Source organism: Drosophila miranda, chromosome XR (genome assembly GCF_003369915.1).
Source record: "Drosophila miranda strain MSH22 chromosome XR, D.miranda_PacBio2.1, whole genome shotgun sequence".
Classification (NCBI taxonomy): Eukaryota; Metazoa; Arthropoda; class Insecta; order Diptera; family Drosophilidae; genus Drosophila; species Drosophila miranda.
The window spans coordinates 4,181,048-4,208,527 of NC_046674.1; the positions used below are offsets into that span (position 1 = coordinate 4,181,048).

General features: G+C 48.9%; 3 protein-coding genes and 1 long non-coding RNA gene across 6 annotated transcripts in view; 2 read left to right on the top strand and 2 right to left on the bottom strand.

Moving 5' to 3' along the window:
• LOC108151697 (calcium uniporter protein, mitochondrial) overlaps window positions 1–21,763 on the bottom strand; it is a 42,534-nt gene extending 20,771 nt beyond the window's left edge. For 2 of the 3 annotated variants that reach the window (XM_033388114.1, XM_033388113.1), the window contains exons 1-2: window positions 21,633–21,763; window positions 11,361–11,460 (exon numbers count right to left, since the gene is read on the bottom strand). In XM_033388114.1, the coding sequence (XP_033244005.1) occupies window positions 11,361–11,460; window positions 21,633–21,743 (211 nt within the window). In that variant the 5' untranslated portion in view covers window positions 21,744–21,763. Of the gene's footprint in view, window positions 1–10,800; window positions 10,897–10,954; window positions 11,270–11,360; window positions 11,461–21,632 lie in introns of all 3 variants that reach the window. The other variant, XM_033388112.1, reaches the window with a different exon arrangement.
• On the top strand, window positions 2,963–9,773 carry LOC108151696 (protein javelin). Its single transcript, XM_017280449.2, has 3 exons — window positions 2,963–7,932; window positions 8,065–8,317; window positions 8,396–9,773. The coding sequence occupies exons 1-3, from the start codon at window positions 4,030–4,032 to the stop codon at window positions 9,286–9,288; spliced, it is 5,049 nt and encodes a 1,682-aa protein (XP_017135938.1). The 5' UTR covers window positions 2,963–4,029; the 3' UTR covers window positions 9,289–9,773.
• LOC117186824 lies at window positions 21,319–22,115 on the top strand. Its single transcript, XR_004471708.1, has 2 exons — window positions 21,319–21,571; window positions 21,636–22,115. It is a non-coding gene; the product is annotated as an uncharacterized LOC117186824 (long non-coding RNA).
• Window positions 22,116–26,046: 3,931 nt separating this feature from the next.
• LOC108150885 lies at window positions 26,047–26,580 on the bottom strand. The gene is made up of 2 exons (XM_017279194.2): window positions 26,257–26,580; window positions 26,047–26,196 (listed from the first exon to the last, which is right to left on the bottom strand). The coding sequence occupies exons 1-2, from the start codon at window positions 26,561–26,563 to the stop codon at window positions 26,114–26,116; spliced, it is 390 nt and encodes a 129-aa protein (XP_017134683.2). The 5' UTR covers window positions 26,564–26,580; the 3' UTR covers window positions 26,047–26,113.
• Between the last annotated feature and the right edge of the window lie 900 nt (window positions 26,581–27,480).

Below are 27,480 nucleotides of genomic sequence, written 5' to 3' on the forward strand. Positions count from 1 at the left end.
ACCCCCCCAAACGCCAATCAGTTAAAGCTACAAGCAATTGAAAAACCCAGCCACAACACGGCCAGAGCCAGAGCCAGAGCCAGAGCCACGGCCATAATTCTGGCCATTAATCTGGGAATCCATGGCAGACGTATTCCACTTTGCAAATGGCATCCGCCCACAACAACTACGCCACGTGCGGTGCGGCAGGTGGCGCAGATCTCACGCTTCATTTCGCGCTGCTCTCGGAATGGGATGCCTGACTCCTGACTCCTGGCTGCCGACTGGTGGCTAAGCAATTTTCCCTCCAATCCTTCAAAGAGCAAATAGTCCTTTGGCTTAAATGCTTTCATGGCGAAACTTTCTGTTCTAGCGGAGAATCGTAAAGGTGGGGCACTGGCGGGCGTGTGTGTGGGGCAGGAGGAGATGGAATCGAATTGAATGGAATGAATGATTGCATTTGGCTTGTGTTGGCTTTTGCCGAACGGAGGGGAAATACGTTTATTGTTTATTGGCCATTGAATCACTCGCACCGTTTGGGGGGCTTAATTCAATTTCCGCGACAGGTGGCAATGGCCCATGAAAATGTCTGATAATTTCCATAAAATCAATTAACCTTTGGCGTCCATTCTGTGTCTGTGGCAGGGGCAAGGAGAGCTACAGCTACCAGCACAACTACGTGGATCGGGTGCGTCTGGAGGACACGAACGGGGGCCACCAGCACCAGCAGCACCACAGCCACTACCACAAGAGCAGCAGCAGCACCAGCAACGCCCACGACCCGAGGTGTCCGCAGGGACTGCGGGCTGCTGCCGCTGGCTGGCGGCACACGCACAAATCCGTGTCGCATCTCGATTTGGCCACCAGCTGCCATGAAGCAGCTGGCAATGGCATAGGTCGCCACACGCAGCACCACCCACACGGCCACCACTCGCATCCGCACCACCTGCAGCACGCCCACCACGCCCATCACGCCCACCACTCGCATCATCCGCACGCCCAGCCCCACTGGACGCAGTGCCGCGTGGGCCTTGGCGGGGCAGGCGCAGGAGGAGGCGGACCAGGCAGCGGACAGCTGAGGAACGCCCGCTCCTTGGACTACACGCAGCTCGAGCGGGAGGAGAACGCCTTGGACATCGCCGAGTTCTACTGGCGATTCGATGCGGAAGCTCCGCTAGACCACGGCGACAGCTACGCGGGTGAGTGCCAGCCTTGGCATCCATTCGAGCATATCGCTTGTAATTCAATCAATTAATACAATATTGTATTATCTTGCTTCCCCAGTGCTTCCCATCAACGACAACTTTGAGGCAACTCCAGCAGCAGCAGCAGCAGCAGCGGCAGTAGGAGAACCACCAGCCACCAGCAGTACAGTAAACGGTGGCACAACAGCCAGTGCCACAGCGACAGCCACTGCCACAGCCACAGCCACTGCCGCCGCTACACTCTTCGATCTATTGGGCAGCGAATCGTGCAGCCTGAGGCGATCGCGCAGCTTGGCGGTGATCCGTGAGGAGACATTTAGTGACCTGCAAATTGGTTCGGCAAACAGCAGCAGGCGGAGATCGCAGCTAATACCGCGTGCGCGGCTCGTTAATCGTGGATTTTTCCGTGAATCGCCGAGGTAAGTGAGTCACCCATACACTGGGCTGCACAGCAATTGAGACGAGCACAAAAGGAAATGCAGAAATACAAGATAAGAAATGTTCTTGCTGCCGGCTGCTTGTATGGGTGGAGGGGGGAAGAGAGGCAAAATTGTTTGTATTGCAATTTACATGGGTTTCGGATTTCGGCTTTCGAGCTTTCGGGCTTTCGGCTGTCGGGCTGATCGGCTTATCTCTTCGTTTGCATGCGAGAACGAACCCCCCCTCGCACAGCCACACAAGCACAATATTTTTCCTAGGCAGATGCGACGCTTTTGTATTGCTCTCTCGTTCGCTTTAGCAGCAAATCAAATGAAGCGCGAAAGGAGAAGGCAAAAGAGAGAGAGAGACACGGGCTTTAGGCTTCGAAGGAATTGAGTACCGAGCAGCAGCGAGGGTATATTCGGCGGGTCATTCACGCAGGGCTCTAGTGTGGAGTTTGTACCCGTTTTACAGTTTTTATTGAATTGTAAATGATAGATTTTTGTTTAGGAATTTCAATTAAATTGGAGGATTTTTTACATAATATTGCTTTAAATTACAGAAAAATAAAAAAAAGTAAGATATACCTTCCGTATAGAAAATCCTAGTTTTGTTGTCTAGTGCTGGCTGTAACACTCACCGCCCGCCCCCATAAACGTCTTTTAATTGAGTTAAATCTGGTTTTCTCAGGCCAAGGCAGTGAAATTCTATTACCCCAAACTAGTTTTATCGAATAGAGACATCAGTTTTAGCCAGCCGTCAGCCGCCAGCCAAAACACCTTCTCATGCTGTCTGGTGCCCGTCACGCATACGCCCCGTAGACCACTGGCTTGCGCTAGTCTGCTAGATCCGCCGATGTCAGTCGCCGAGCTACGCTCACCGCAAGTGCAACAGGTATCTCCGCCCGTAACTCTCCGCGCGACACACGGCGCAAATTAACGGCTTCAAATCGCAGTACGTGCCACGTCCCGCGCGCCACCCGACAGCCGCCGGCAGCGTAATTGTTGCGGTTGGTTTGCTGCTGTTTGCTGTTTGCTGTTTGTGTTTTGTGTTTTGTGTTGGTTTTATGGGTTTTGTCATCTGGTCAGGGTCAGCATTTCATTCGCTGGGTCATTATTGTTGCACTCCCGTACCACAGCCGTCGGATGCTGTTGCTGTGGCTGCCGCTGCCGCTGCGGCTTGTGGCCTAAGCCCTGATTTGTGACAGCTGCAAAGTCCATCGAGCGATCGAGAATGTTTAAAGTCCACGCAGTGGCAGTGTCAATGGCGCGTGTTGCATAACATAGTGCCAAAACTCTCTCTCTCTCTCTCTCTCTCTCTACATTGGTTGCTTGTTTAATTAAAATTGCAAACTTTTTTTGTTTGTCAATTGCTTGGGCAGATGCCTGCCACGCCTACCGCCTCCCGCGTCCCGCCTGCCAGCCTGCCTCCAGGCGCTGCATGGCAGCGAGATGGAAAAGCTTTTAGCCCTCGTGCCACTCGTCATGCCATTAGAGCACACACACACACACACACACAAAGCCACAGACACACACGTTATCCTGGCAACGACAGCCGGGGCTTGAGGCATGCGGCATGGGGCATGCGGCATGCGGCATGGAATAGAGGAAGAAGCTTCCTTCCTTCCTGCTGCCATCCCGAGTCAATGTGTCTGCTGCCAGTTGCAGCTTTCGCTGGCCCTCGCTTTTTATTTAATTTGCCGCAAATCGTCGCATCAAGTGGCTGGGTAAACTTTCGCCGCATCCCACTATCAGGCACTGCCACTGCCACAGCAACGTGCAGCTGTAACCGAGCTGACTCCATCGGGGGCATGTCCATGTCCGCTGCAGTCGGATGGCAAAGTATGACACGGATATTGGCTAATGGAAGCTCATTTTTCGCCACTCGAGATGTTGACTGATGGGCGAAGCACAGCTTCCCCTTTTGCTGTGATTCCAGTCATTGAACGAACGCCTGGAAAACCATCGAAGCTCGTTGCAATCCTTGAACGGACATGGGAGAGCCCTTTGCCACTTGTTCGGGAACCTTTCTTTGGATATTCCTTGGCATTAAGGGTCTCTCATACTCCTGTTATCCTTTTTTGTGCCCAATCAAGCAGTTCCAACTTCTGTTTGGATCTGTATTCCATCAAACTTTCGACTTTTGGTTGAAACCGCAATCAAAAGAGCTGCCAGAGATGGACCTGAAGTCCCTAATCAAGCATCCAGCACATACATATGTAATCCCGTGTGCTTTTTCCTGTCAAACTTCATCAATCACTCCATCAGCAGTGGCTGTTTTCCTTTTTCCGCTGCGGCATGAGAATTCATCCATTCGGTGGCTGTTTGTTTGATTTGTCACCATCCATTGATTGATTGATTGAACCAACAATCTGAGTCACATGACTGACTGACTGACTGGTGGAGTGCGTGCTACGGGGCGGGGCATGCGATTTGTGGAGCCAACAAGGCCGTCAAGTGCGGCAGATTGGAGGCCCTTTAGTTTACGATTTACTCTTGACAATGGCATCATCATTTCGATTCCCACCCACAGATTGAACGCCAAGCAGCAGCAGCAGCAGCAGACGACCTCCTCCACGATTGAGCAGCCACTGGAGACGCCACCGGCGGATGACACTCAAAGTCACAGAAGCAGCAACAACAGCGGCACTTGTGATTCGCATCAGCAACAGCAACAGCAGCAGCAACAGCAGGCACATCCCCGGGGAAGAGGGGAATCGCGTGACTTTGATTTGTACTACGATAATCTGAAACGCTTGGACGCCTTGGCGTTGGGTCTCAGCGAGCAGCTGCATCCGTGGCACAACGACAAGAGCGACTTGGAGAGCCTCAACTCGGATTACTTCAAGAATTCGTTGCATCAGAACCATCTCGAGCAGCAGCAGCAGCAGCAGCAGGGGCCTTCATCCTTGGAGTTCGAGGCCTTGGAACAGGCGGCAGTGAATCTGCTGAAGGAGCGGCCGCGCATCTACCAGTCCCGCAGGCAGCAGCAGCAGCGGAACCATCACCACCATCAGTGCCACCTGCAGCGGCACTTGCAGCAGGACACGGGCGGCGAGTCCTGTCCGGAGCACAGCCAGAGCAGCGTCTTCCCGGAGACAACGACCAGCAACTCCGACGACCAGACGGACAGCCCCTCGCTCTCCGAGCAGGAGTACGACCTCACGCACATCGAGGAGATCTACCAGCAGCAGGCAGGCGGAGTGGGAGTGGCAGTGGGAGCCAACGGAGTGGAGGAGACCTACGAGATCATCAGCCTCACGACCACGGCGAGGACCACGCGATTCGAGGAGAGCTGCAGCGACCAGGAGGCGGACGAAGACCAGGAGGGAGGCGACAACGCCACGGAGGAGAGCCGCCTCACCCCCACCTCTGGGGAGATCCCGGCCAGCGACAGCGACAGCACCTTGAAGCGGGGCCACGGGGAGCACCTGATTGCCTACGACTCGGTGTATCTGTCGTCGGAGGACAGCTCCGACTGCACTCTGATCGGCGAGTCCTGCGAGTCCTTCGAGCAGCGCACCTTCACCAGCTGCGGCGAGAGCGGGGAGCTGGAGACGCGCAGCCTGCTGCACATCTCCATCGAGGACACGGTGTACGAGCCGCAGGCGAAGCACCACAAGAAGGGCGGAGCCACAGAGGAGCAGCAGCAGCAGCAGCCGCTGCTTACCACCGCCAAGGTCGAGGCACAGATCTTCACGCAGGTCCTGAAGGTGGAGCACACGCCGCAGAACAAGCCCAAGATCCTGGCAGTCGTCGAGAAGAGGAAGCTCAAGCAGGAGGAGGCACAAGTGAAGCAGCAGCAGCAGCAGCCGGCCACCGACTCCTTTGTGGTGGTGTCCAATCTGCAGGAGAACCAGTACCACAGCCTGCCCGATGTCAACATCGGCGTGAGCCTCAAGGTGTGCGAGAGCATCGACAAGGAGCTGAGATCCTCCTACAATCAGCAGCGCCAGCAGCAGCGGAAGGACTCGAAGCGGGGGGCGCAGGTGGTGACCCGCGCAGAGACCTACGACTCCATCAGACGCTTCGGCAGGGCCCACCAGAAGGCCAGGCAGAAGGAGCACCAGGAGAGGGAGCGCGAAAGGGAGAGGGAAGCAGCAGCAGCGGCAGGAGGAGGGGAGAAGGAAGCCCAAAGACAGGAAAAGCCAAAGATAACAAAGGAAATCCTTGCAGCAGAAGAGCCACAAAGGCAGCAGGAGCCCGAGGAGGAGGAGGAGCCACCATTGCCCCCACCTCCCCCTCCATTGACAGAAGAGGAGCAGCAGGAGGAGGAGCCCCAGGCCGAGGCCGAGCCAGAGCCAGAGCCAGAGCCAGAGCCAGTGTCCATTGCACAAGTGGAACAACCCAAGGAGGCGCCTGTCATCGAAGTGGCAAACTTTAGCAAACTAATCGAGCGTCGTGCCCAGGAAATCCGTGAACGCAAGGACCCCGACGGAAGACAGGAGCAGCGCCGGCAGCAGCAGCCACAGGAGGAGGCGGAACAGGAAACGGAAGGGGAAGCGGAAGGGGAAGGGGAGACCCTGTTCCACATCATCGTCACCGACGCCCAGAACAATATCATCGAAAAGGAAGCCATTCACGAGGAGCATTCTTCACTGCAGCGACCCCGCACCGTACGCCGCTCCCAGAGCTCGTCGTGTGGCAAGCCCCCGGAGCGCCGCATCCTGCACAGCGGCGGGGCGCCCATCTACAAGGCGAGGCCCATCAAAGTGCTGGCCGCAGGCCACAGCCACGGCGAGTCGACCTTTGGCCGGGGCAAAATGTCGCGACCACAGATCCTGCACGTTGTGGACGGAGGCGCCGCCGCCGAAGGCAGCCTGAGGCGCCGCAGCAGTGCCAGAAGCATAGCCTCCACCGTCAGTGGGGCGGGCGGCGCGGCAGGTGCGGCAGTGGCCACGGAATACCTCCAAAAAGTGGATGCCGTGCGCTGCTATTGGCAGAAGCTGGCGGGCAATGAACCAGAAACGCCGGCCACAGACACGGACAAGGGGGAGCAGCCGCCACAGGAGGCGGAGGGCCGCACGGGTCTCCACTTTCAGTTGGGTGGCAAGACCACAGCCTTGCAACAGCAACAGCAGCCGCCGCAGCCGCACAGCAACGATTTCTGCAGCATGATGCCGCCGCCCTCCATTGAGATCGTGGAACTGGGCGAGGGCGCCCAGAAGGCGACCATTGTGAGTGCCGCCCCCGATCCGGATGCCGACGAGGACGACCAGGACGAGGCCCAGTTCGATCACATCCGCTACAAGGTGCTCAAGTCGCAGCAGCTGATCCGCAGCAACATCCTGCACCACTCGACGCGCAACAAGAAGGAGGCCCAGTTCGACGGGCTCATCCAGTACCTGCAGGACTACTCCTTCCAGGAGCTGCTCAGCAACAACAACGTGGTGATCGTGGAGCCCGTGCGGACGAAGATCGAGCGGCCCCTGCAGGTGGGCGGCGGCCCCGCGCCGCGGGTGGCTGCCGCGGGGCCCCCCAAGCCGCCGCGCGTGATCCATGCCTCGGGGTCGCAGCCGCGACGCACCACCCTCCGCCAGCGGCAGATGGGGGGCGGGGGCGGCGGGGGAGGCGCCGCGGCCAAGCGGCACTTCTTCTACCAGCCCGTGAGGGTCAATCGAGAGCTGTACGAGGACGAGCTGCCCGATCCGGACACCGTGCGGAATGTGCGACGCTTCTTCGAGCAGAACGTGATGCCGTCGCCGGGGCAGGGCCTCCTCGTGCAGTCGCAGCAGAAGTTCGGAGGCTCCGCCTGTCAACTGAGTCCCAAAGCCGCCAGGCGGGCCGCCCAGGGGTCGTCGTACCGATATCTGACGATAGACACGAGCTTTGGAGGCGACTCCTCCTCGTCGGGCGTGGAGCAGCCCAAGGGCATGGATCTGCTGGCGGAGGAGGAGCAGCAGCAGCAGCAGCAGCAGCAGCAGCAGCAGAAGCACTCCAAGCTGGGCCACTGGGACACCGGCAGTCTCTCGAGCGGCATCTCCAGCGGCGACCTGAGCTCCCCCTGCGGCGACTGCCATCCGCAGGAGTCGTCGCCCGTGATGGCCTGCAAGGATGTGCACGTCCAGGACGTGGTCCGGCGCCACAACAGCAATGCGGCGAACGCCAAGGCCCGGGCGAAGTTTGCCTCGCGACGCACCTGGTGCATGGGCGGGGCCTCGGCCACCAGCGACTCGCTCTATCGTCAGATTTACGAACAAAATTTGGGCCACAACGCAGAGGATGAGCAGGAGGAGGGCCACTACGAGGAGGAGGAGGAGGAGGACGACGACGAGGACGAGGAGCAGGCCCACGAGCAGGACATGTGCGAGAACTATTATGTCAGCAACGTAAGTAGCGCCCCATCCCCTACCCCCCTCTGTCTTTTTTGGGTGCGGCCCGACTTTTTTTGTGCGTGTGTGGCACCCTTTTGATGTCCTTGAGCTGGGTGCCAGCATTAATCTCCGTGTTGCCTTTTGCAGGACATTCTGGCCAAGATACGGGAGTGCGGCTCCACAGTCACTTATTACGGCGGCCGGGTCCTGGATGGCGGCCCCGCATCGAAGATGTCGCCGCCACAGGCCGCCGCCCAGCAGACGAATGGCGGCACACGCTCTCGCATACGCCAGATCGAGGCATGCAACGTGTGTCTGCCCAGCGAGAGATGCGAGCACCGATTGCAGACGAAGCAAAGCCTCGAGGAGCAGCAGCTGCAGTCACAGGACTCCTACCAGGGTGAGGCCCACAGATACTCCCAGATCTCCGAGACAGAGAGAAAGATACACTTGTGCTCCCTCTCCCCCTCTTTGGCAGGCATCAAATTCAAGCTGGTCAAGTCGAACAGCTGCAGCAGTCGCCTGGAGCTCGCTGGCGCCGACACGGAGGTCAACGGGGGCGCCGCCGACAGCGAAGTGGTGCGCAAGATGGTCCATCACTTCGAGGCCACAGCCACGGACCCGGTGACCATCAACAGCCAGATAACGGAGGCAGCCGCCCCGCCGAGACGCCTCCAAGTGACGGTAAATAATCACATCAACGTCCAGGCGGTGCACAGAAATGAAAGCTCCAATGGAGGCAGCCACGCGGCAGCGGCAGCGGCAGCGGCAGAGGCCACAGAGATATCTCATCCCACATACGAGTCGCAGGCCATGAACATACGCCTCGATGTGGCACGTGGCAGTGCCTCGAGTGCCAGCAAAGTTTGCCGCAATAAAAATGTGGATTTGGCCTATACATTGGCCAAGCAGCCGACGCCCCAGGCAAGGGCCTGCTCCGCCCCCGAAGGCAATCAGCGGCTGCCACAAAACGAGGATGTGGCAGTGTCAAAAGTTGTCAGCAAACAACAAACAGCAGCAGCAGCAGCAGTCAATGGCAGTGGCAGTGGCAGTGGCAGTGGCAGACCACAAATCATTGTGCCAGTGGAGATACACCAGCAGATACAGCAGCAGGTGGCAGGTCCGTTGCCCAGTGTTGCCCCCGAGCGACGGCTGAGCAATGCCAGCAGCAGCGCCGCCTCGATTGTGGACAAGACGGTGGTGCGGCACTACGTGGCGAACGACAGGAGCATCTACGAGCGCCGCAAGTACGACGAAATCGAGTTCGAGGAGTTCGAGGTGTACGATCCCAGCAAGGAGCCCCAGGAGGGGCGCCAGGAGAGGCCCCCCACGGACGCGGAGCTGTACGACAGCCTCGACGACAAAATGTAAAACGAATCAAATGCTCAAAGGGGTTTCAGTCGACAATCGACAATCGAATCGCATCGATAATATCTATAAAGAATACCAAAATATAATCATATTATTACACATTATTTTTTTTTTTGCTTTTCGGGCCCCAATTCGGGCTCCAATTTATGCCTTAATTTAGGTTTAAAGCTATCCAAAAACTACCATAAAATATGTCTTTTTTTTTGCTTTTTTTTATACGCGCAACCGACCGAGAGGCGCTGCCGCATGACGCGATGTTAGAGAATAATTAATTCGAAAATTACGAATACGAATACGAATACGAGAGAGGTGTGTTAGTGTTAGTAATTCATGAAGAAAGGATAGGATATCCATCTATAACCCCATAAATCGATAAATCGATAAATCCATAAAGATACAGCTCGAATGTCGATGCGATTTGTTCAATTTGTAAATTAGAAACATTTGATGATAAAATAAATATGCAATTTATTTAATAATCTACGCGGAAGAGCCCATTAAAGTCCATCCTGCCAGCCCCCAAGCCGCCCACCAATACCATTTTCATTTAGTTAATGGCTAATAAAATTGATGGCCAAATGCAGGGAGAGAGGAGAGGGAAGTGCAGGCCCCAGTGCAGGCCACAAATGCCACTAATTGCCTCAGAGCTAATCTATAATTAATCAACGATTTATGCAGCCTTTAATGGCACAGAAATGTTTATGAAATTGGCTTAAATATGCCAGGCAGAAAAGTGAAAAGCGGAGAAAACCACCGGATGGATCAGTTTTCTTTGAATTTAATTCAATTTCCCTTCAAATTACCAACTACTGGGAGATCTGGAAGGTCTACTAATGGGCCTAATGAGCAGCCAGCAAAAGCTCGTCTCGAAGATGCCTTTAAGGAGTCGTTTGGCTGAGAGACTCTTTGCAGTTTGAAGTCTATCAAGTGTCCATCATTGGAGGTATCAATCCCTCATGAAAAGTGAATATAATCCACTTGGAATTTGCCTCTGGCACTCCCCAGCAACCCCCACGTATGTCTGTGGCCTTAGAACTCTCGTCTTTTAATTATATTTAATAATTTTTGCATTCCCGATGATTTGTAGTTGTGATTTCTGGTCGAAACGAAAGCCTTAAGGGAAATTGTGGCACATCCCTACAGATACATACGAGGGGGGTGCCCCCTTGCCTGTAAAATAAATTCCAGACTACGAATTTTCTGTGTAACGAATTCCCCTTAAGATAAGCTATAAGGCAGCACGACTGTACTAATTTTTGTGGATTTCCATTAGGGCTGGTAAGGGTGCAAAGGAAATCTCTTAAAATCCACAGCCCAAAAGTAGGCAACACAAAATGTAGAGCTCCTCCCCATTTCCAGCTCTTTTCCAGGTCTTTTGGGGTCTTCAAAATTTCTTTAAAATTGGAAATGAGTAGTACCAGAATTTTCTATAATTTCTATAATATATTATCCCATTGCCAGCCCTGGCCGCTGCTTTGGATCTACATTTTTTCCCTCAGTTTTATGGCTTACCTTCAGAACTCCTTTCTTTGCCACTCCCACTTTCAGGGGCCACGCATTTGCTTCTGTATTTTTGGTTCTTCTTCATAGGCCTTGGTTCAAATTTGGCTTTTTTAAAAGGGGTTTGGAGATAGAATTTAGGACGTACGACGTGGCAAAAACTCACTTCTTTCCCTTTCGATCAGATCCAAAATCTGACTTTGAATCTCCATTCTGTTTCTAGAGGTTTCTGGAGTGTCTTTCTTCGACTTGTCTTTGGATCTGCTGCCCCTTGGGCCACGATCTAACAATATGGGATATGGATATTCTTGAATTTCCCTGCGCTTGGGCTTCGGGTGGTCTTCCTCTGAAACTTGGGCTTGCTCCAGCGATTTCTTGGCTTCTTCGGACTCTTCCGATGCCCTGTCCCTGTCGTGGCTGTTCTCCTGCCCCTGTTCCCCTTCCTGCTCGGGGGTTTGCCCATCTTGATGCCCCATGGAACCTGCGACAGGTCGGGCAAGTGCAAAATGATTGATCTCCTCATTGATCCCCGCCCCTCAAAAAGTATATCCCTTGCCACAGACTCCACTCACCTCCCGTTTCCAGTGGCGTTTTATGTTTGTCATCGTCCTCCGTTGTGGCAGCGAAAGTTCTGTGTTGCTGCAGCTCATGGCCGCCGCAAGGCCGCAAGTGCTGCAAACGATGGGAAAAAGGAAAAGGATTAACATTTAATAAAACACAAAACGAAACCGAAACCGAAATCATTCCGCAATATTGATTGTGGCTTAAATGCGGCGCCAAAGATTCACAAAAATACAACAAAAAGGCGAAAGCCTTGAGGGAAATTTATAAACCGCCCATCAGTTGTGTGGCACATCCTTGCAGATAGCGGCCCCCCCCCTTTGCCCCCCCCCTTTAGGAGTGTCACCCACCTCCTGCTGTTGATGGCAACATTTCGTTGCATGTTTCAGCGCGTTTCAGGACCTGTTTCCTAATTAAGTTAAAATGCTCCCAAGTGAAATCACGTGCTTCACATAACGAGGGCCAACGAGGAGCGGCAGGCGGTGAAAAGGGGGGGGAGAAGCGGAGAAACTCCAAAGCGTAAATACAGTTATTGTTGGTGGCATGGCATGCGCTCTTGTCTCTCTGTTTCTCTGCCGAGACTTTTTCCACGTCAATTTTCTTCAAGAACCTTTTTTTTATGTTCCTGCTGGCCCCCCCCCCCCCACAAACACCTGGGAAAAACTCGAAACTCGAAATGGGGAAAAAAGGAAATCGAAAATGTAACTGTTTACACTGTCAGGCCGCCGCCCCAGCCCCGAAACAGAGGAGGAGGCTGTGGCTGGAGCCTGGAGCCTGCAGGCCGGACCTGCTGCCACGGTCGTAAGGGTAATCCCGACCAGGCTCCACACACACTCAACTTTCGCATGAAGCCAATTTATTGATTGGAATTACTTCAAAAAAAACACACACAAAAAATCCCAACTCTTCGTTTTTGCCATTTTCTGGCATCGAAAGTGATTGAAATCGGATATATATTGAGGATGACCCCAATTTACCGATTAATTTACCAAAAACTAAAGGGAAACACTTTAAACCAGAGATTACTTAATTTCCAAACTTTTCTCAAGGATCAACATTTAATTGATGGATTAATTCGTGGAAAGCTTGATGGAAACATCATGGAACGATGGGCAGAAATCTGCTACAGTGGCACTTCTTTGTGACGATCTTTTGTGCCACAAAGTTTTCTCTATAAGAATAAATTCTATATTACGAATATTAAGAATTTTCCGTACCACGAATTCCCCGGGAGATTCGGAGATTGGATTATATGAATTGAAAATATCAATTGAAAATGTTGCTTGAGATCTAAAATACAGGTAGAATTCTTGCACTTATGCAGAATTTTATTTAATAAAATATTTTTTTAATTTAATTGTTTTTTATTAAAAAAAAAAATTAATAAATTTAATGAACGTTTTTTTTTCTTTTTATAATTTGGATTGTATTTTGATTTTTTGTATATTTAAATTTTTTTATTATTTTTATATTTAAATTTCTTTCCCTAAAAACCTTTTGGGGGAAGTCCCAAAAAGGAAACCATGGAAATGGGCAAATCTGGCATCTCCCCTGAAAAAGTCCCTTGGATTCTCAAAATATATTCCCTCCACCGGCGTGCCCTGCGACCCTTGTGTTACCTTCAGATGATGTTTTTGAAATTCATGTTTAGAAATTCATTGCATAATTTTGGGCGGCAGCCGTCAATGTGGCTGTGGCTGTGGCTGTGTCTGTATCTGTGTGCCATCCGTGGCCTCTTGCCACAAACATACACATAGATACATGCAGGAGAACAAATGTATATACAGGTGGGCATATTGCAAGTTCTTTAGACTGGCACCCTCCGCCACCCTGCCACATCTACCCCCCCGTAGAAAACCCTGCCCCACCGCCACATGTGGGCTGTAACATTTTCTCTGATTGGATTTCACGCTCAAGCTCAGGGCCTCCTCCAATCAAGCGTTTCAATAATTCAAATGGCAATTGGAAATGGCCCCGCCACGCCCCACGCCCCACGCCCCACGCCGTAGCCCCTCAAAGAACTGAAGAAATATCAAATTGTATCCAGGGAGTAATTGAAATTTAAATAGCATGCCATCACCCCCACCTCCCCCCTGCCGCCACAAGGATCACTGATTTTGGGGGGACAGCAAAAACTTTTCTGATTTTTTGTCCGCCTGTCCATCCGCCAGAATGGCGGACACCACAGAATGGGAAAACAGTTGCACAAACGGCGAATAAAATAAAGTTTACCCTCCCCCCAGTGCCCCCAGCACCCCCCCACCACACCACAGACAAACACAAATCCCTGCGGGAGAAGCACTGCCACAAATCGAGTTTCCACGGAGAATTTCCCTGGGAAAACGGCAGGAAAGTTATGATCCCCCCCTCGCCCTCTCGTCTCGTCTGTCGGTGGAGCATCAAAAATGCTCAAAAGTTGCCCCCCCCCAACCTCCCCAAAAGGCAGCCCAAATGAAACATTAGGCGGGCCATGAATTTAACAAGCTCCGACAGCGGGTGAGGCATGCCTGCCACACGGCCTGCCACACGGCCTCAAAAGTTTTTATGATTGTCCAAATAAATTGAAATCGCAGCCGCCGCTTCCTGCGGGAGGATAACCTTCGGGCCAGCTCAGCTTTTCTGCGTCTTCTGCCACGGGGAGTGGGGAGAGGGGAGTGGGGGTTGGGGAAATGTATTTTCATAAATTACACCTGCTTTTCCCTGTGTTTGTGGCAAGTAGTGTGGCAGGGACAGCGCCGCATTTCTAGGTTCAAATCATTTCCAGCTAATTTGTGTGTTTGGGGCAGCTTTGGCCCCCTCAAAAAGAATTTGGCAGCGACAGTGGCTGTCTGCGGGACATGTGGCAGCAATTGCCTCTTAATGGAACAGGGGGAATCCTCATAGAACAAACAAGGAAGAAGCTGACATCACAAAAGGCACTCGTAATGCGAGTGGGGGGGGGGGGGGGAGGATGAGGCTTTAGGCCAGGCCATAACAATAAACACAGACAGAGGGACACACACAAGGCTTCCATGGAAATGTCACACTGTCTTCCGGCTGTTCCTCAAATCTATTTCGTCTGAAAATCTACGAGCCCGAATTTAATTGAAAGTGAAATTTGCATAAAATTGAGACAAAAACTTTGTTTGCAACTTTCATTCGAAACAAAAACTAAATATTTAGAGGCATTTAGCAGCTGCATTTAATGGGAAATGGGAAATGGGAAACGGGAGACAGGAAACAGGACACAAGAGCCTGCAACAAAGAGAGTCCCAAACAGAAGCCCTGCCTGCCTGGCTCCTCCTTTGTTCTTCCTTTTCTTTGACAAAGTCGCGTGTCAAGTGGGGGGAGGGAGGGGGGGGGGGGGGGGGGGGGGGACGTTGGGGACTGCATGAGCGCCTCGCTGGGCAAAGGAGCAAATGGAATAATGAATCCATTTGTCAACAAACAAAATACTTTTGAGGAAAAGCCTCTCTAGAGCACAGAGCTCGTAAAACTAAAGCGAATTCCAGAAACAATAAACCGAAGCGATGGAAAAGCAAGGACGAGAGAACATCCATCCTCCTTCGAGCGAGGGAAAAGCGTTGGAAAAAATATGAAATATAGCCTGAAAACAGATCTCAAGACACGTCAATAATCTCGCAGATTGTCTATAAATATATGAGAAAAGGAAAAACCAAAAGAAAGCCAAGAGAAAAGCGGTGTGGCGCAGGAAAACAGAACTAATAAATTAGCCACATGCCCCGGCAGCCGGCAGTCGGGCAGTCGGGCAGTCGGGCAGTCGGTGGGAAAATTCTGTATACTTTTTTGTGTGGTTTCTGGGTTTTCCTCTTGATTTTCACAGTAAATTGAAATGCCAGAAACACGCAGACATTTCTGCTGCGCAAAGTAAATATTTAGTTGTGCGAAAAAAACACATCGAAGAACCTTGGGAGAACCTGTGCCCTGCAGATCGATCGCCAAGCAAGGAACAACCGAAACTGTCTGTACAGATCTCCAGAATTCGGGCATTTCTTGGCCAAAATCCGTACTGCCGCCCGCGGAAGAAGGAGGAATATGCTATAATAGAGAGAGAGAGAGAGGGAGACAGGGAGACAGTCCAGAGACTATCAGAAATCATCCGACATTCGCAAGGAGAGCGAAAAACTAGATAAAAGCAACAGAAAGAGGCAGAAGGCAGAAGCCAGACCAGACGATGGACTAAAATTAGTATGTGCTGCGAGCGTGTATATTGACAGATACACACACGCACGCATACACAGGCACAAAAGCCGAAAATAAATGGAACGAGATAGATTTTTCACATGAGAAAAGAGCTGCCACAATTTGTCGTTTTTCGTTTGTCGGTTTTATCATATTTTGATAGAACTTTGGCGATAAGTAAATTCCAAGAGAGCGAGGGAGAGGGGAGGCAAAGATATTGACTAAATGGCCAAGAAGATAGACAGGAGTTTCGACCTGAATGCATAGATACATAGATACATAGATACACGTACGAAGGCTGCTCATCCTCCTCTATCCACCCCCCTCCACAGAGAGCAACGGAATGTCCGCCTGTTTTAGGCCTTTTCCGGGCCTCCCCTCCCCCCGCCCAAAAAAGTGTGTGGGTTTTATGGCACCATTTATAAATGTTTTACTTCTGTTTAAATGCCTGCTGTGGGAATTGTTTGTCGACTCCGTCTTGAGGGGTCGGCTGTGGCCGGGCCTGCATGGCGTATGCGTAATATTCGAGCATTTTCCGCCTAGGCCAATTTTGATAATGGCAAGGCCGTATGAGGCGTGAAAATATATGATATTTGCTTGGCATTGATTCCATTAGAGAATTACGGAGGAGCAGCGGAAAGACGTAAAAGAGTAAAAGAAATTCCATTAATTAATGGTTTAATTGTAATTGAAAAAGAGAGATGCCCCAGGGGGCACACATCGGGAGAGAGAGAGAGAGATTCTGTGTGGCACCTGCCCGCCGGCTAAGTGGTTCGTGCGGCCACTAAAAGCCTCAACCGATTCAAGCGCTTCAATGGGGAGGGCCCTGCCAGCACTGTGGCCTGTGTGTGGGCATAGAACCAAACCCCAGACAGTAATTGCATTACTCACTCAAAATAATGGCTCATTGGCTCAAAGAAAAGAGGGGGAAGGACCAAGGAACGGCCAGGAGATTGCCTAGAAAAATGGGCAAGCTCGGTCGGCTTTAATGAGCAGAATACTCGCCAGAATTTCCAGACGAGGCTTCCCTGTCGGAAACAAAAAAAAAAGGGAATAAACCCTTGCCCCCTTTCCCAAGAAAGGAAAACACGCCTTTTGCCTTTTGGCTGGCAGGAAAATCCAGCTGTCAGCATCTTGAAATGGGACGACCCCCTTGGCCCCATGCCCTGCCCTGCTCTGCTCTGCCACACGTTGTGGCTGTGGCCTCTTGGCCATATGCATGAGCAATTTTAATTTTAATATAAATATAATTAACACTCACAAAAAGCGATAAAATAAATTCCAGCGACAAAAGAAAGAGGACACAGAATTGCGGCGACACGGCCCAATGCTTATCAGCGAAAAGGCCAAGGGGACATGGCCTAAAGGCCACGCCAGGCGACAGGCACTTTTTTTTATGCTTCAAAAAAGGCACAAAGGAAAACACACGGCGATGGAATGTTTAATGGAATTCATGGACTTGCAAATGGAGTGGAATATTTTTTTGAAATATGTCCCAACAAAAAATTAGGAAAATGTCAATCGTTTCAATCAGTGGAATCTGTGTGTCTGTGTGTGTGTGAAAAACTGTTGCAATTATTCTTTAAAGATACAGTATTTGTCCACAGAAATATTTATATGCACCACAGATCCGTGGCATCCGTGGCATTTGTGGCATTTGTGGCATCCACATCCTTTAACGTATCCCCATTCGTATGACAGACTTAAGTGGATATTAAGCAAACCCTCTCCTGGGAAAAACCAGAGACAGAATTTATGTTGCTCATTTTCTGTGTGGCACAAGCTAGTGCCGCCCGCCGCCTGCCGCTTGTAGGGAGGGTGCCAGAAATTTGCATATAATAGCAGGAATATTCGCCAGCTGTGGGGCAAACAGCAGCAGTGGAAGGAGCAGCCGGAGTGGGGTGCATGCCACGAGAGGAGTGCCGTACCTTAGACATGGCCTGAATTAATAATGGAACCTTTTATGCGGTTCTCGGGCCTCGCTCGCTCCCTCGCTCGCTGTCCCTTTTGTTTAGCCCTTAAATTGTCCCCCCTCCACCCCCACCCGAAATTTATTCAAAGATTGGTGTCCTGCTCCGACCTGGCCCCAAATATTTGCCACTCGAAACCCGCACTTTGTACTTGTCTGTTTGTGGTGGGGATTATGCCAAGATAATGCCCAATATATGGACTTCAAATCATTGCAGGAATACAAGTGCTGCCCCCCCCCCCCCCCCCACACTAGTATTCCGGTGAAAATCGTGGATGTATCTCATCTTTCAACTGCGGCAGCACTTGAGAAATCTTAAATTGAATTGTGATTTAACAAGCAATTTATTTATGTGCAGAATATTCAGTAATTTATCAGTGGATGGGGGAAGTGGGGAAGGGGGGGTAAATATATATATATATATATATAGTTTCCCTTTGATAAGAGTGTGGTATCGCTGTGGCAGTTTAAGTGCTTTGGGCGGCAGAAAAAAAAACAACAAAAAATCAGAAAAAAAACATTGATAAAGAATGAATAAATTTCCGTGTTAAAGGGGGAGAGGGGTAGGGGTAGAGGGAAGTAGCTAATGCTTAAATATGTAGATTAGAGAAAGAGAGGGGTGGCGGTAGGGGGTAGGGTTGGGGGCTGGGGTAGAGCGTGTCTTTCTATATAATAGATACACGTGCAGCAAGTGGCATGGTTGCGGTGGCTGCCAGCCAATAGTCATTAGATAAACATCAAAGCGTGTGGCATTCAATGGGCGAGTGGGGTGGTAGTGGGTGGCAGTCGACTTAAAGCCAAAGTCAAGTGCAGGGCCATAACACGCAAGAGCCAACTTCACTAAACGGTATACACATACATACATACGCGTATTTAATACATATGTATATGTATATATGAGAGTGCCAGATAAGCAGCCATAATAGTTGTATAGATACTTGTAATGTCCTTCGCTCCCTCGGCTCTCCGCTTTGCGATGGCAAGTACTTGCAAAACTGTTATGGCCAGAGGATACACAGATACTCATGCGTAGATGCCCCCTCTAGTAGATGCCCCCTCTGGTAGATGCCCCCTCTAGTAGATGCCCCTCCTCCACGGGCATAACTTGAAGTTTTCCGCCGATGCCGTCGACAAGGGCCCTAATGAGGTCCTCGCTGGGCCAGCCTCCAGGGCTGGCGGGCCCAATTAGCCCCTCATCGTGCGATGGCATCCTGCATGCGATAGCATTAATTACGCATATAATCTTGCACTCTACGGAAAGGGAAGGGAATATCCCTTCTGCCATATGCAAATTCTACTTTTCGGTTTTGGGCGCAAAAGATTTCGTAGCCGCTGATAAATGTGCAAAAACGTGCACAAGTTGGCAAATCCCCCAAGACGGTTGGGGGGTGGTGTGGGGGTGCAAAATCCCTTACCATTATATGCAGATTTGCTGCGGCTTTGCCAGGGCTTAAGTCGTGTATTCCCTGCCATGTGGTGGCCCACCCGATGGTGGGCGGGGGGTGGTGGGAATTTGTTGATCAAACAATATTTGATAGCACTCGTGGCAGTTGTAGATTAGCAAAAGTCAAGGCGCTGGGCGACAGATAGGAAAAGCCTTTTTTGCCACAATCCAACTAATTCTTGAACAAACTTTGGCTTTTCCTCGGTGACAAGTGGCTAGAAAATGATTTTAATAGAGTGCTTAAGCGGCGGAGAGAGCTCTTCAGCTTAGCAGAGGCGGGGGGGGTGGGGCAGACCAAGCGGGGAATTTTAAGTATCACCCACTAAGCCTGATTTAATGAGTGGCGACGGGGAAAAAGTGACCTGTGGACACATATCATGGATGTACTCGGGGCATAATCTCCCGCTTAAAGCCTGACCTTTGGCCGCACAGTGGCAGTGTGGCAGTGTGGCAGTGTGGCACATTTCCATTCATACGAGTGCAGGATGTATTTCCATTTGCATAAATTTCATTTAGTTTATTCGTTTTTCCACACACACACACACACACACACGGACAGATATAAAGCCGACTTCCAAATCCTGAATCATTGCACTCGAATTCGTATATTTAATCAAATATCAATTGATTGCTACGCCATCCTTTGTTCCCAGGGCCAAAAATAATTGTTTATCGAGAGAGAAAGAGAGCGGGGGGTAGGGGGGGGGGGGGGGGGTTGATCACATATGTAGCAACAGCCACGCCCCAGCGCCCATCAGGAACACGAATATATGTATGTATGGCCGGAACAAAGGCACAAACAAATGGACAACAAATCCAAAATCCGAGCGCAAGCCAAAAAACCCATTGAAAAGGGAAGTGTCTGTCGAATTGGGAGACAGAGAGGCAGAGAGACAGACAGACAGCGAAAGAGTGGAGAGCATAGCGAGAAAGAGAGATGTTGCAAACACACACACACATTCCGCCGTGTATGAGTATTGTGTGGCAGACAGAATGGCGCCAATAAAAGTTTTTCGACAGAGCAAAGAGGAAGGACTCGGCGAAACTTTAAAGATGAAGCCATCTTCCTGTGGCCGGGAAAACTTCCGAGATTCGAGCTTAAAGAATGAAAACTATAAAGAAAAAACATCACTCAAGCAAAAGATTACTTCGAAAGGGAGGCGGTAATAAATATGAGATCCCATCCAATCTTTAATCTGAATATCCTCCTCAATGTATCAGTGGGGAGGCGGAAAGGCGCTCGAGGGTCCAAAGGCCAAAAGCCGTGTCGGGAGGTTGACGAAACTTTTTATTCAAATACGCGAGTGCGAGTGTTTTTTGTGTGCTCTTCGCAATCAATGCTGCTTCTGTTGTTGCTTTTGTTGACTTTAATCAGCCGAAAAGAGAGCAAAAAGACAGCAATGCAAATTGAGATAGACAGAACGCACACACACACAGAGAGAGATATATGTGTGTATGTCTGTGTGCACAAATAACTTGCTGAAAGGTAAATAATCCCGCTACAAAATCTCCCCGAAATGACACGAAGAGTGGCGCCGCTATCTTTGCACTCTACCTCCCCCACCCCACCCCTTCCACTGTTTGCCCGTGTGCCTACCGCTCTCCCATTCTCTCTCTCTCTCTCTCTGTGTCATAATAGGGAGAGCACGCCGGCTTGTGCTGCCTCTCTGCGACGCTTGAATTTAAACATTTTGTATGCAAATCGAGTTTTACATGAAAAAGTAAAACAGAGAGGAAAAGCATTTGTATTCCTGCATTCTATGTTGCTTCTCGTATCTACGCTTCCTTTGCTGATTCATTCGCGTACAATCAGAGATCTGTGTGTGTGTATGTATGTATGTATGAGAGCTGATAAGCAGTGCTTTCTTTCTCATTGTAATCCGAGACAGCATCATTATTGAATGATTCATTCATTTCGATACGAGAAGTTCTACAATCTATTCAATTTCAAGCCTGACCTGCTGTGAGAGGAAACTGTTCTCTCGCTCTCGCGAAAAACCGCAATTAACAATCACCCCTCCCCCGCCCCACCGCCTCATGCCATCGCTGTCATTCTCCCTAATGCAATGATAAACATTTTTGACAGCTGTTTTGTTTGCTGTTTCTTTTGCTTCACCTTTGCCCAGGGTCTAGGGAGCGGGAGATGGCGATGGAGATAGAGTTGACGACGCGCAGGTGCCACAAAGCTACAGAACTACATAGTAACTCATTTACTCTCACTCGTAGAGAGCCCCGAAACGGAGTCAGCGAGAGCGAAAGAGAGAGAGAGAGTTAAACTCCAGCTGAAGTCCGACTCAAACAAGAAGAGAGTGGAGTGCGAGCAGGGGGCCGCACATGCTGAAAGAAGAGCGACAGACAGACAGACAGAAAGAAAGAAATCAAGCAACAACAAAAGTGCTTGTTTGTTTGCTGTCTTTTCGGACTGGTTCCTTGGTTAAATTTTAATAATTTCAAATAAAACATATGCCACACGCACACACACAAGAACGTGGACAACGCACGCATGAGGCGAACATCTTCATGCATATGTATTTGTGTATCTCTTTGCGTGTACAGTGAGTATATTTTTATAAATTCCAATACACCCGCCAGTGACGTCTGCAACAGCTGCTCCCCCGGAGCGCAGGGTATGTTTGTGTCTGTATCTTTTTCGTATTCTATTTTTTTTTTTTTTTGTCTTCTACTTACCAGAGCAAAGGCCGTCACAGGGCCCAAACGCAGGCCACGATGCCGACTGACACCCGAGGGACGCAGGAGCAGGCGGAAGGCGCTCACCACGGCAGCGCCGCTTCTGGACATGCTGCTTTCCGTCCGATTACACTACACTACAACAAAAAAAAACCAGCACTTCGAGGGGGTGGTGGGTGGTGGGTGGAGGGACGGCTTGTCACGCCTACCGGATCACAGCAATACGTTTGTGGGGGATGGGGGGGACTTGAGTGAATCACAAACACACTGCGAGCGTGTTAAGAAGAAATGAGTGAGCGTAACGGTTATTCCACGAACTTGACTCGAAATTCCGATGTTGTTGTTGTTGTTTTTCGACTAAAACGATCTTGGGTTCACGAAAAATTGTATTTGGTCAAACGGGTCACAAAAATTTCAAAAAAATTCGATTTGTCTTCGAGGTTCTTGCGATCTTCGCATTCTGTGTTCGAAAAACGAATGTATCAAACTCTAAAAACATTTAACCGTGCGAATTTACAAGACAAAAAATTGAACTGCAATAATAAAAAATATTTTACTCTAAATTTAGTTTGAGCACTAAAACGAATGTAATTTATTTCAATGTCAATTGTTGTTCAGTAATGCAACAAGCAGCAACAACAACGAAAGCGAGCGCCAAAAACGTGGAATGACAATGGAGGAGAGAATTACCGGTTTGGGCTGTGGGCAGGTGATGGCCGAAGGGCAGCGACTCTTCCCGGAGTTTTTTCACTCTTCCTTGAAGCACTGGTTAAAACAAAACATGCACAAAAAAACAACGGCACAACGACTAGCACTCGGATTCTACAACGCCGGCTTTAACTTATCGCAATTAATTATTAACAAGTCGGCTTTTTTGCTTTCTCTTCTCTTTTGCACTCTCTTCGCCCTCGACCCAGACACCGGCTCTCTTTTTGAACACACGACGACGTTTTCGACTCGAATTGTCGCTAACTATCAAGTACCTGTTTGCACGTGCTTTATCTATGTATTATTCACTCGATTTAAAAAAAAAAATTATTGCCAGTGCTTTTGGAGAAAAACCAGACGTAGACGCCCTCTCAACGTCGCGCGCGGAACTTTTCTGACGCAAAACGCAACTAAGAGCGACTGTTATTTCGTTGGCCGTACACACCACACAAAAAAACGAAAGACGATAGTCATTCATATTGTTCAATTTTTATATTCCGTTGAATAATTCTGGCTAACTAAAACCCTTAGTTCTGCCCACATAATTTTAGGCCATTGATGAATCAATTTTCTACAAGATTGGCTAGTTTTTAGTCCTTGCTTTTATTGTTCTTTGACTAAAACAAGGTTTAAACAAAATAGTTCACCAAAAAACACAGTCGCAATGTTGCTGGTATTTTAAGACATGATGCGCGCATAGACCTTTGTATACCCTATTTCGTTAATTTTATATGTAGATCAAACGCAATTTATTAAGACCTTTTCTCAAATTGATATGTTTTAGACATATTCATGTTTTTGATTAGTATCTTGTATATATTTATCTCGATCCTGATACCTACGGAGCCTGGGATGACAAACATTTTCTGAATTCTATAATTTCCTTTTCCCTAGGGTATGAAAATTAGTGTTGCCGGGAATCATTGTTGTCAACCGGGCCATTACCGATTCAAGAAATACGACGAATTCCTCAATTTTGATTTTCCGTCGAATATTATCAGTTAAATAGACCATTTAGCCATGCCCACATAATTTTATACGATTGATGAATCAATTTTCTATTTGACTGGCCTATTCTAAATACTTGCTTTTATTGGATTTCTATATAACGTTGAAAAGGAAATTTAATAAATTGATGAAATTGACAAAATATACCGATATATCGTAAATATATCGTCGGTTCAATTTTGACCTCAAAAAATACCGAAAAGTATTCAAAATACCGTAAACGGTTGTACACACCACGCACAAAAAGTTCTTTGGCAGAGCGACACCGCCGGCAGCAGTTAAAATTGGGCAGACTTTTTCCGACTCATAATCTGGTATATTTTGGTATATTTTATCGATAAAAGGTAAAAAAAAATCAGCTGATTTTTCTCAGCTGAAATGAACATATACCACGTTTTTGATATTCCGTCGAATATTACTAGGTAGGTAGACCTCTCAGCCCTGCTCACATAGTTTTATCCTATTGATGAATACATTTTCTACAAGATTGGCTAGTTTTTAGTCCTTTCTTTTATTGTATTTCGACTAAAACAAGGTTTAAACAAAAAAGTTCAGCAAAAAAACAGTCGCAATGTTATCACGTCAATGTTGCTGGTATTTCAAGACCTATTGCTTATCTACCGGGGTATAGACATTTGTCTACCCTATTTCGTTGATATATTACTAAGATCCTGATATCCAAACTGTTTTTAAAACGTAATTGGTACAACAATTTTCTCAAACTGATATGTTTTAATCGTATTTATGCATTTGATTAGTTTCCTGTAAATCCTGTATATCTGATACTCATTCTTGGGGTCTGTAAGAAGACCACTAATTGCAAAATATCGTTGAAATACCTTTAGTCAGTCTCTGACTAGTTTCTGAATTAATTAGAGCCTGGGATGACAAATATTTCCGCAGTTCTATAATATCCTTTTCCCTAGGGTATGCCGAATTCTGACCATGTTGCGGGACATGCTGCTCTTTTTCTCGGCACATGAGTCTGGCCCATACAAACTTCGAAAGCAAAAATCGCGTTGTTTCCGTTGCAAAACCATTTCAGTTAATGTTTAAACCTGTGGAAAAGGAAACCCAACGACATGAAAATATAAGTTTATATGGATATATTATATGTGGTGTACATGACATACATACATTTTAAAAGTAACTAATCAATACCAATTTTAATACTAGTCCCGGGGTCCGTTAAACTGACCAACATGGCAAGTATTAATATATCGTCATATTCACCCTTAGCGGCTGGCTATTAAAGTGGCTCAGCCTGAATGGTATACCATCCAAGGTCCAATTTTCGACGAATAACATTCTGAATCACGTACATTTCCCGTTGGGTTCACCTTTTCAATGGTTGGGAAGTGCAAATCTCTCTTGCTCTTTTGAACTTGCTTGTTAACGCATGGTAAAACTATGTATGTCAGGTAGGGAACAATTCTGCCGAGGAACTTTTCCGTTGACTATTTTTTCTTGATTCTTTTTTAATTTTTGTATTTCCTCCCGCTTATTGGCCAGACCCTCTCTGACCACAAACCGCTATGACGAATTCTCCTCCTCTACCCGTCAGGTAAAGTCATTAAGCTATTATTTATTCATTAACTTTACTTAGCTCTTCCTTTCATTTTAGCAGGTCGCCGACACCGATGTGCCCGCCATCGTTTATCAGCTGCTTCACCTTCTTGGTCTTTCGGTTTATACGAGCGCGTGGACGCTCGATGACGGTTATCCACCCCAGGCGCCTGACTGGCAGATATCGCGACATCCAAATTGTTTGCGAAAATCTTGAAAAAATGGATGTCCTTCTTTCCGATGGAAGTCGACTGGCAGGACTCACCCGATCACGGAAAGGCATGCCGCGCCCCGATCGGCTACCTTATTGCAGAGATATAGCTTACCGATTAAACCAGTATTTTAATCATATGCCAATCTTCGGTGGGCTATATCTCAGACAAATAGGGCCAGATCGGTGAAGGACCTACTTTCCCAGGATCGCGAGGACCCAGACTGCCGATTTGCACCAAAATCTCGACTTCGAGAATGAGGCCGATTTTTTGCAAATTTGATTTTTTGCGAAAATCGTGAAAAAATGGATGTCCTTCTTTCCGATGGCAGTCGACTGGCAGGACTCTCCTGATCACGGAAAGGCATGCCGCGCCCCGATCGGCTGTCATATTGCAGAGATATAGCTTACCGATTAAACCAGTATTTTAATCATATGCCAATCTTCGGTGGGCTATATCTCAGACAAATAGGGCCAGATCGGGGAAGGACCTACTTTCCCAGGATAGCGAGGATCGAGACTGTCGATTTGCACCAAAATCTCGACTTCGAAAATGAGGCCGATTTTTTGCAAATTTAATGATGTAACACCATCATGATTTTTTGCGAAAATCGTGAAAAAATGGATGTCCTTCTTTCCGATGGAAGTCGACTGGCAGGACTCTCCCGATCACGGAAAGGCATGCCGCGCCCCGATCGGCTACCTTATTGCAGAGATATAGCTTACCGATTAAACCAGTATTTTAATGATATGCCAATCTTCGGTGGGCTATATCTCAGACAAATAGGGCCAGATCGGTGAAGGACCTACTTTCCCAGGATCGCGAGGACCCAGACTGCCGATTTGCACCAAAATCTCGACTTCGAGAATGAGGCCGATTTTTGGCAAATTTAATTTAATTTAATTTAATAAGCCGATGACGATGGCTTATTAGGTCCGGATCTTGCAAGGGGTGGGATAGGATTCGGTCCGTCTCGAATACGCCTCGCTAATGCTTGGATAGGACTCCGTATGGCGGGGGGAAATCGGATACGACTCGGCTTGAGATAACGCCTCGGGTACATAAGTTCTCTGTGAAAGAAGATATACTTTAAAATATGTCTACAATTATGTATATACTGATTCACTCACGCGTTTTGAAGCTGTAGCCCATCCTGGCATGCAGAAAGCTCGCAGATTTCGCCTCGTGCATCTCTCCTCCCTCTAGGATGGAAGGATGGTCCTGCTGCTCGATTGCCCTGACCTGCTTAGTAGGATTGGCTTGAATACGCCAATGCACCCTTCGTGGTAGCCCTTTGTGGGCGACCAAAATGTCCATATTCTTTATATTTTCTTTGGCTATATCTCGACTATTTATGGACCGATCAGGGTGCCGCATGCCTCTGCGGGATCGGGAGAGTCCTGCCAGTCGACTTCCATCGGGAAGAAGGACATCCATTTTTTCACGATTTTCGCAAAAAATCATGATGGTTACATCATTAAATTTTCCAAAAATCGGCCTCATTTTCGAAGTCGAGATTTTGGTATCGACCGACAGTCTGGATTCTCGCGATCCTGGGAAAGTAGGTCCTTCACCGATCTGGCGCTATTTGTCTGAGATATAGCCCACCGAAGATTTGGAGGTCGCGATATCGGCCAGTCAGGCGCCTGGAGTGGATAGCAGTCATCGAGCGTCCACACGCTCGTAGAAACCAAAAGACCAGAAGAGTGTAGCCCCTGAAAAACGATGGTGGGCATATCGTTGTCCGCGGCCGCGCAAGAGATATTCCTGGGCAACGGACGGGCGAGCTGCTGAAATGAAAGAAAGAGTTAAGTAAAGTAAATTAATATATAATAACTTAATAACTTAACCTGGAATGTAAGAGGACGGGGTCGCGGCATAGCAGTTTGTGGCCAGAGCGAGATATAACGGCTGGTGTTGGTGTAAGAAATGAAAGAGAGAGAGACAGATGACCACATGCATATTTACCATGTGTTCCGGTGATGACACTTATAGCTAGTGGTGGACTAGCCGCTGACTATCGTTGACATCGTTGATATGTTACCAATATTTACCAGCATGGGTAAATAATACAATATGCTTGCTTGGCAATAGTTGCAAGGGAACAAATGGATGTAGAATTTATCGAATGCGATTAGAAAACTTTCCTTAATCCTTGGATTGGGACTTCGACATGCCCAGTCAAACATATTTAGTTTTCTGCTCTACTTGTGGGACGATCTGAGTGTTCAGTGCCTTCCAGTGATCGGGGGAATATCCTTAATTAATGCGGCCCTTATCAAAGATCAGGGCGTGCCAGGATTGTTTGGAGGCATCAAGGACAACCAAGGGTATTGCCAGTGTGTCTTTGAACC

Coding starts and splice junctions, on each gene's coding strand:
- LOC108151696 (XM_017280449.2), top strand. CDS start 4,030: ATGCGATTTGTGGAGCCAACAAGGCCGTCAAGTGCGGCAGATTGGAGG. Junction 7,933..8,064: donor AGAACTATTATGTCAGCAAC/GTAAGTAGCGCC, acceptor TGCCTTTTGCAG/GACATTCTGGCCAAGATACG. Junction 8,318..8,395: donor GTCACAGGACTCCTACCAGG/GTGAGGCCCACA, acceptor CCTCTTTGGCAG/GCATCAAATTCAAGCTGGTC.
- LOC108150885 (XM_017279194.2), bottom strand. CDS start 26,563: ATGGATGTCCTTCTTCCCGATGGAAGTCGACTGGCAGGACTCTCCCGA. Junction 26,197..26,256: donor GGGCTACAGCTTCAAAACGC/GTGAGTGAATCA, acceptor CTTCTTTCACAG/AGAACTTATGTACCCGAGGC.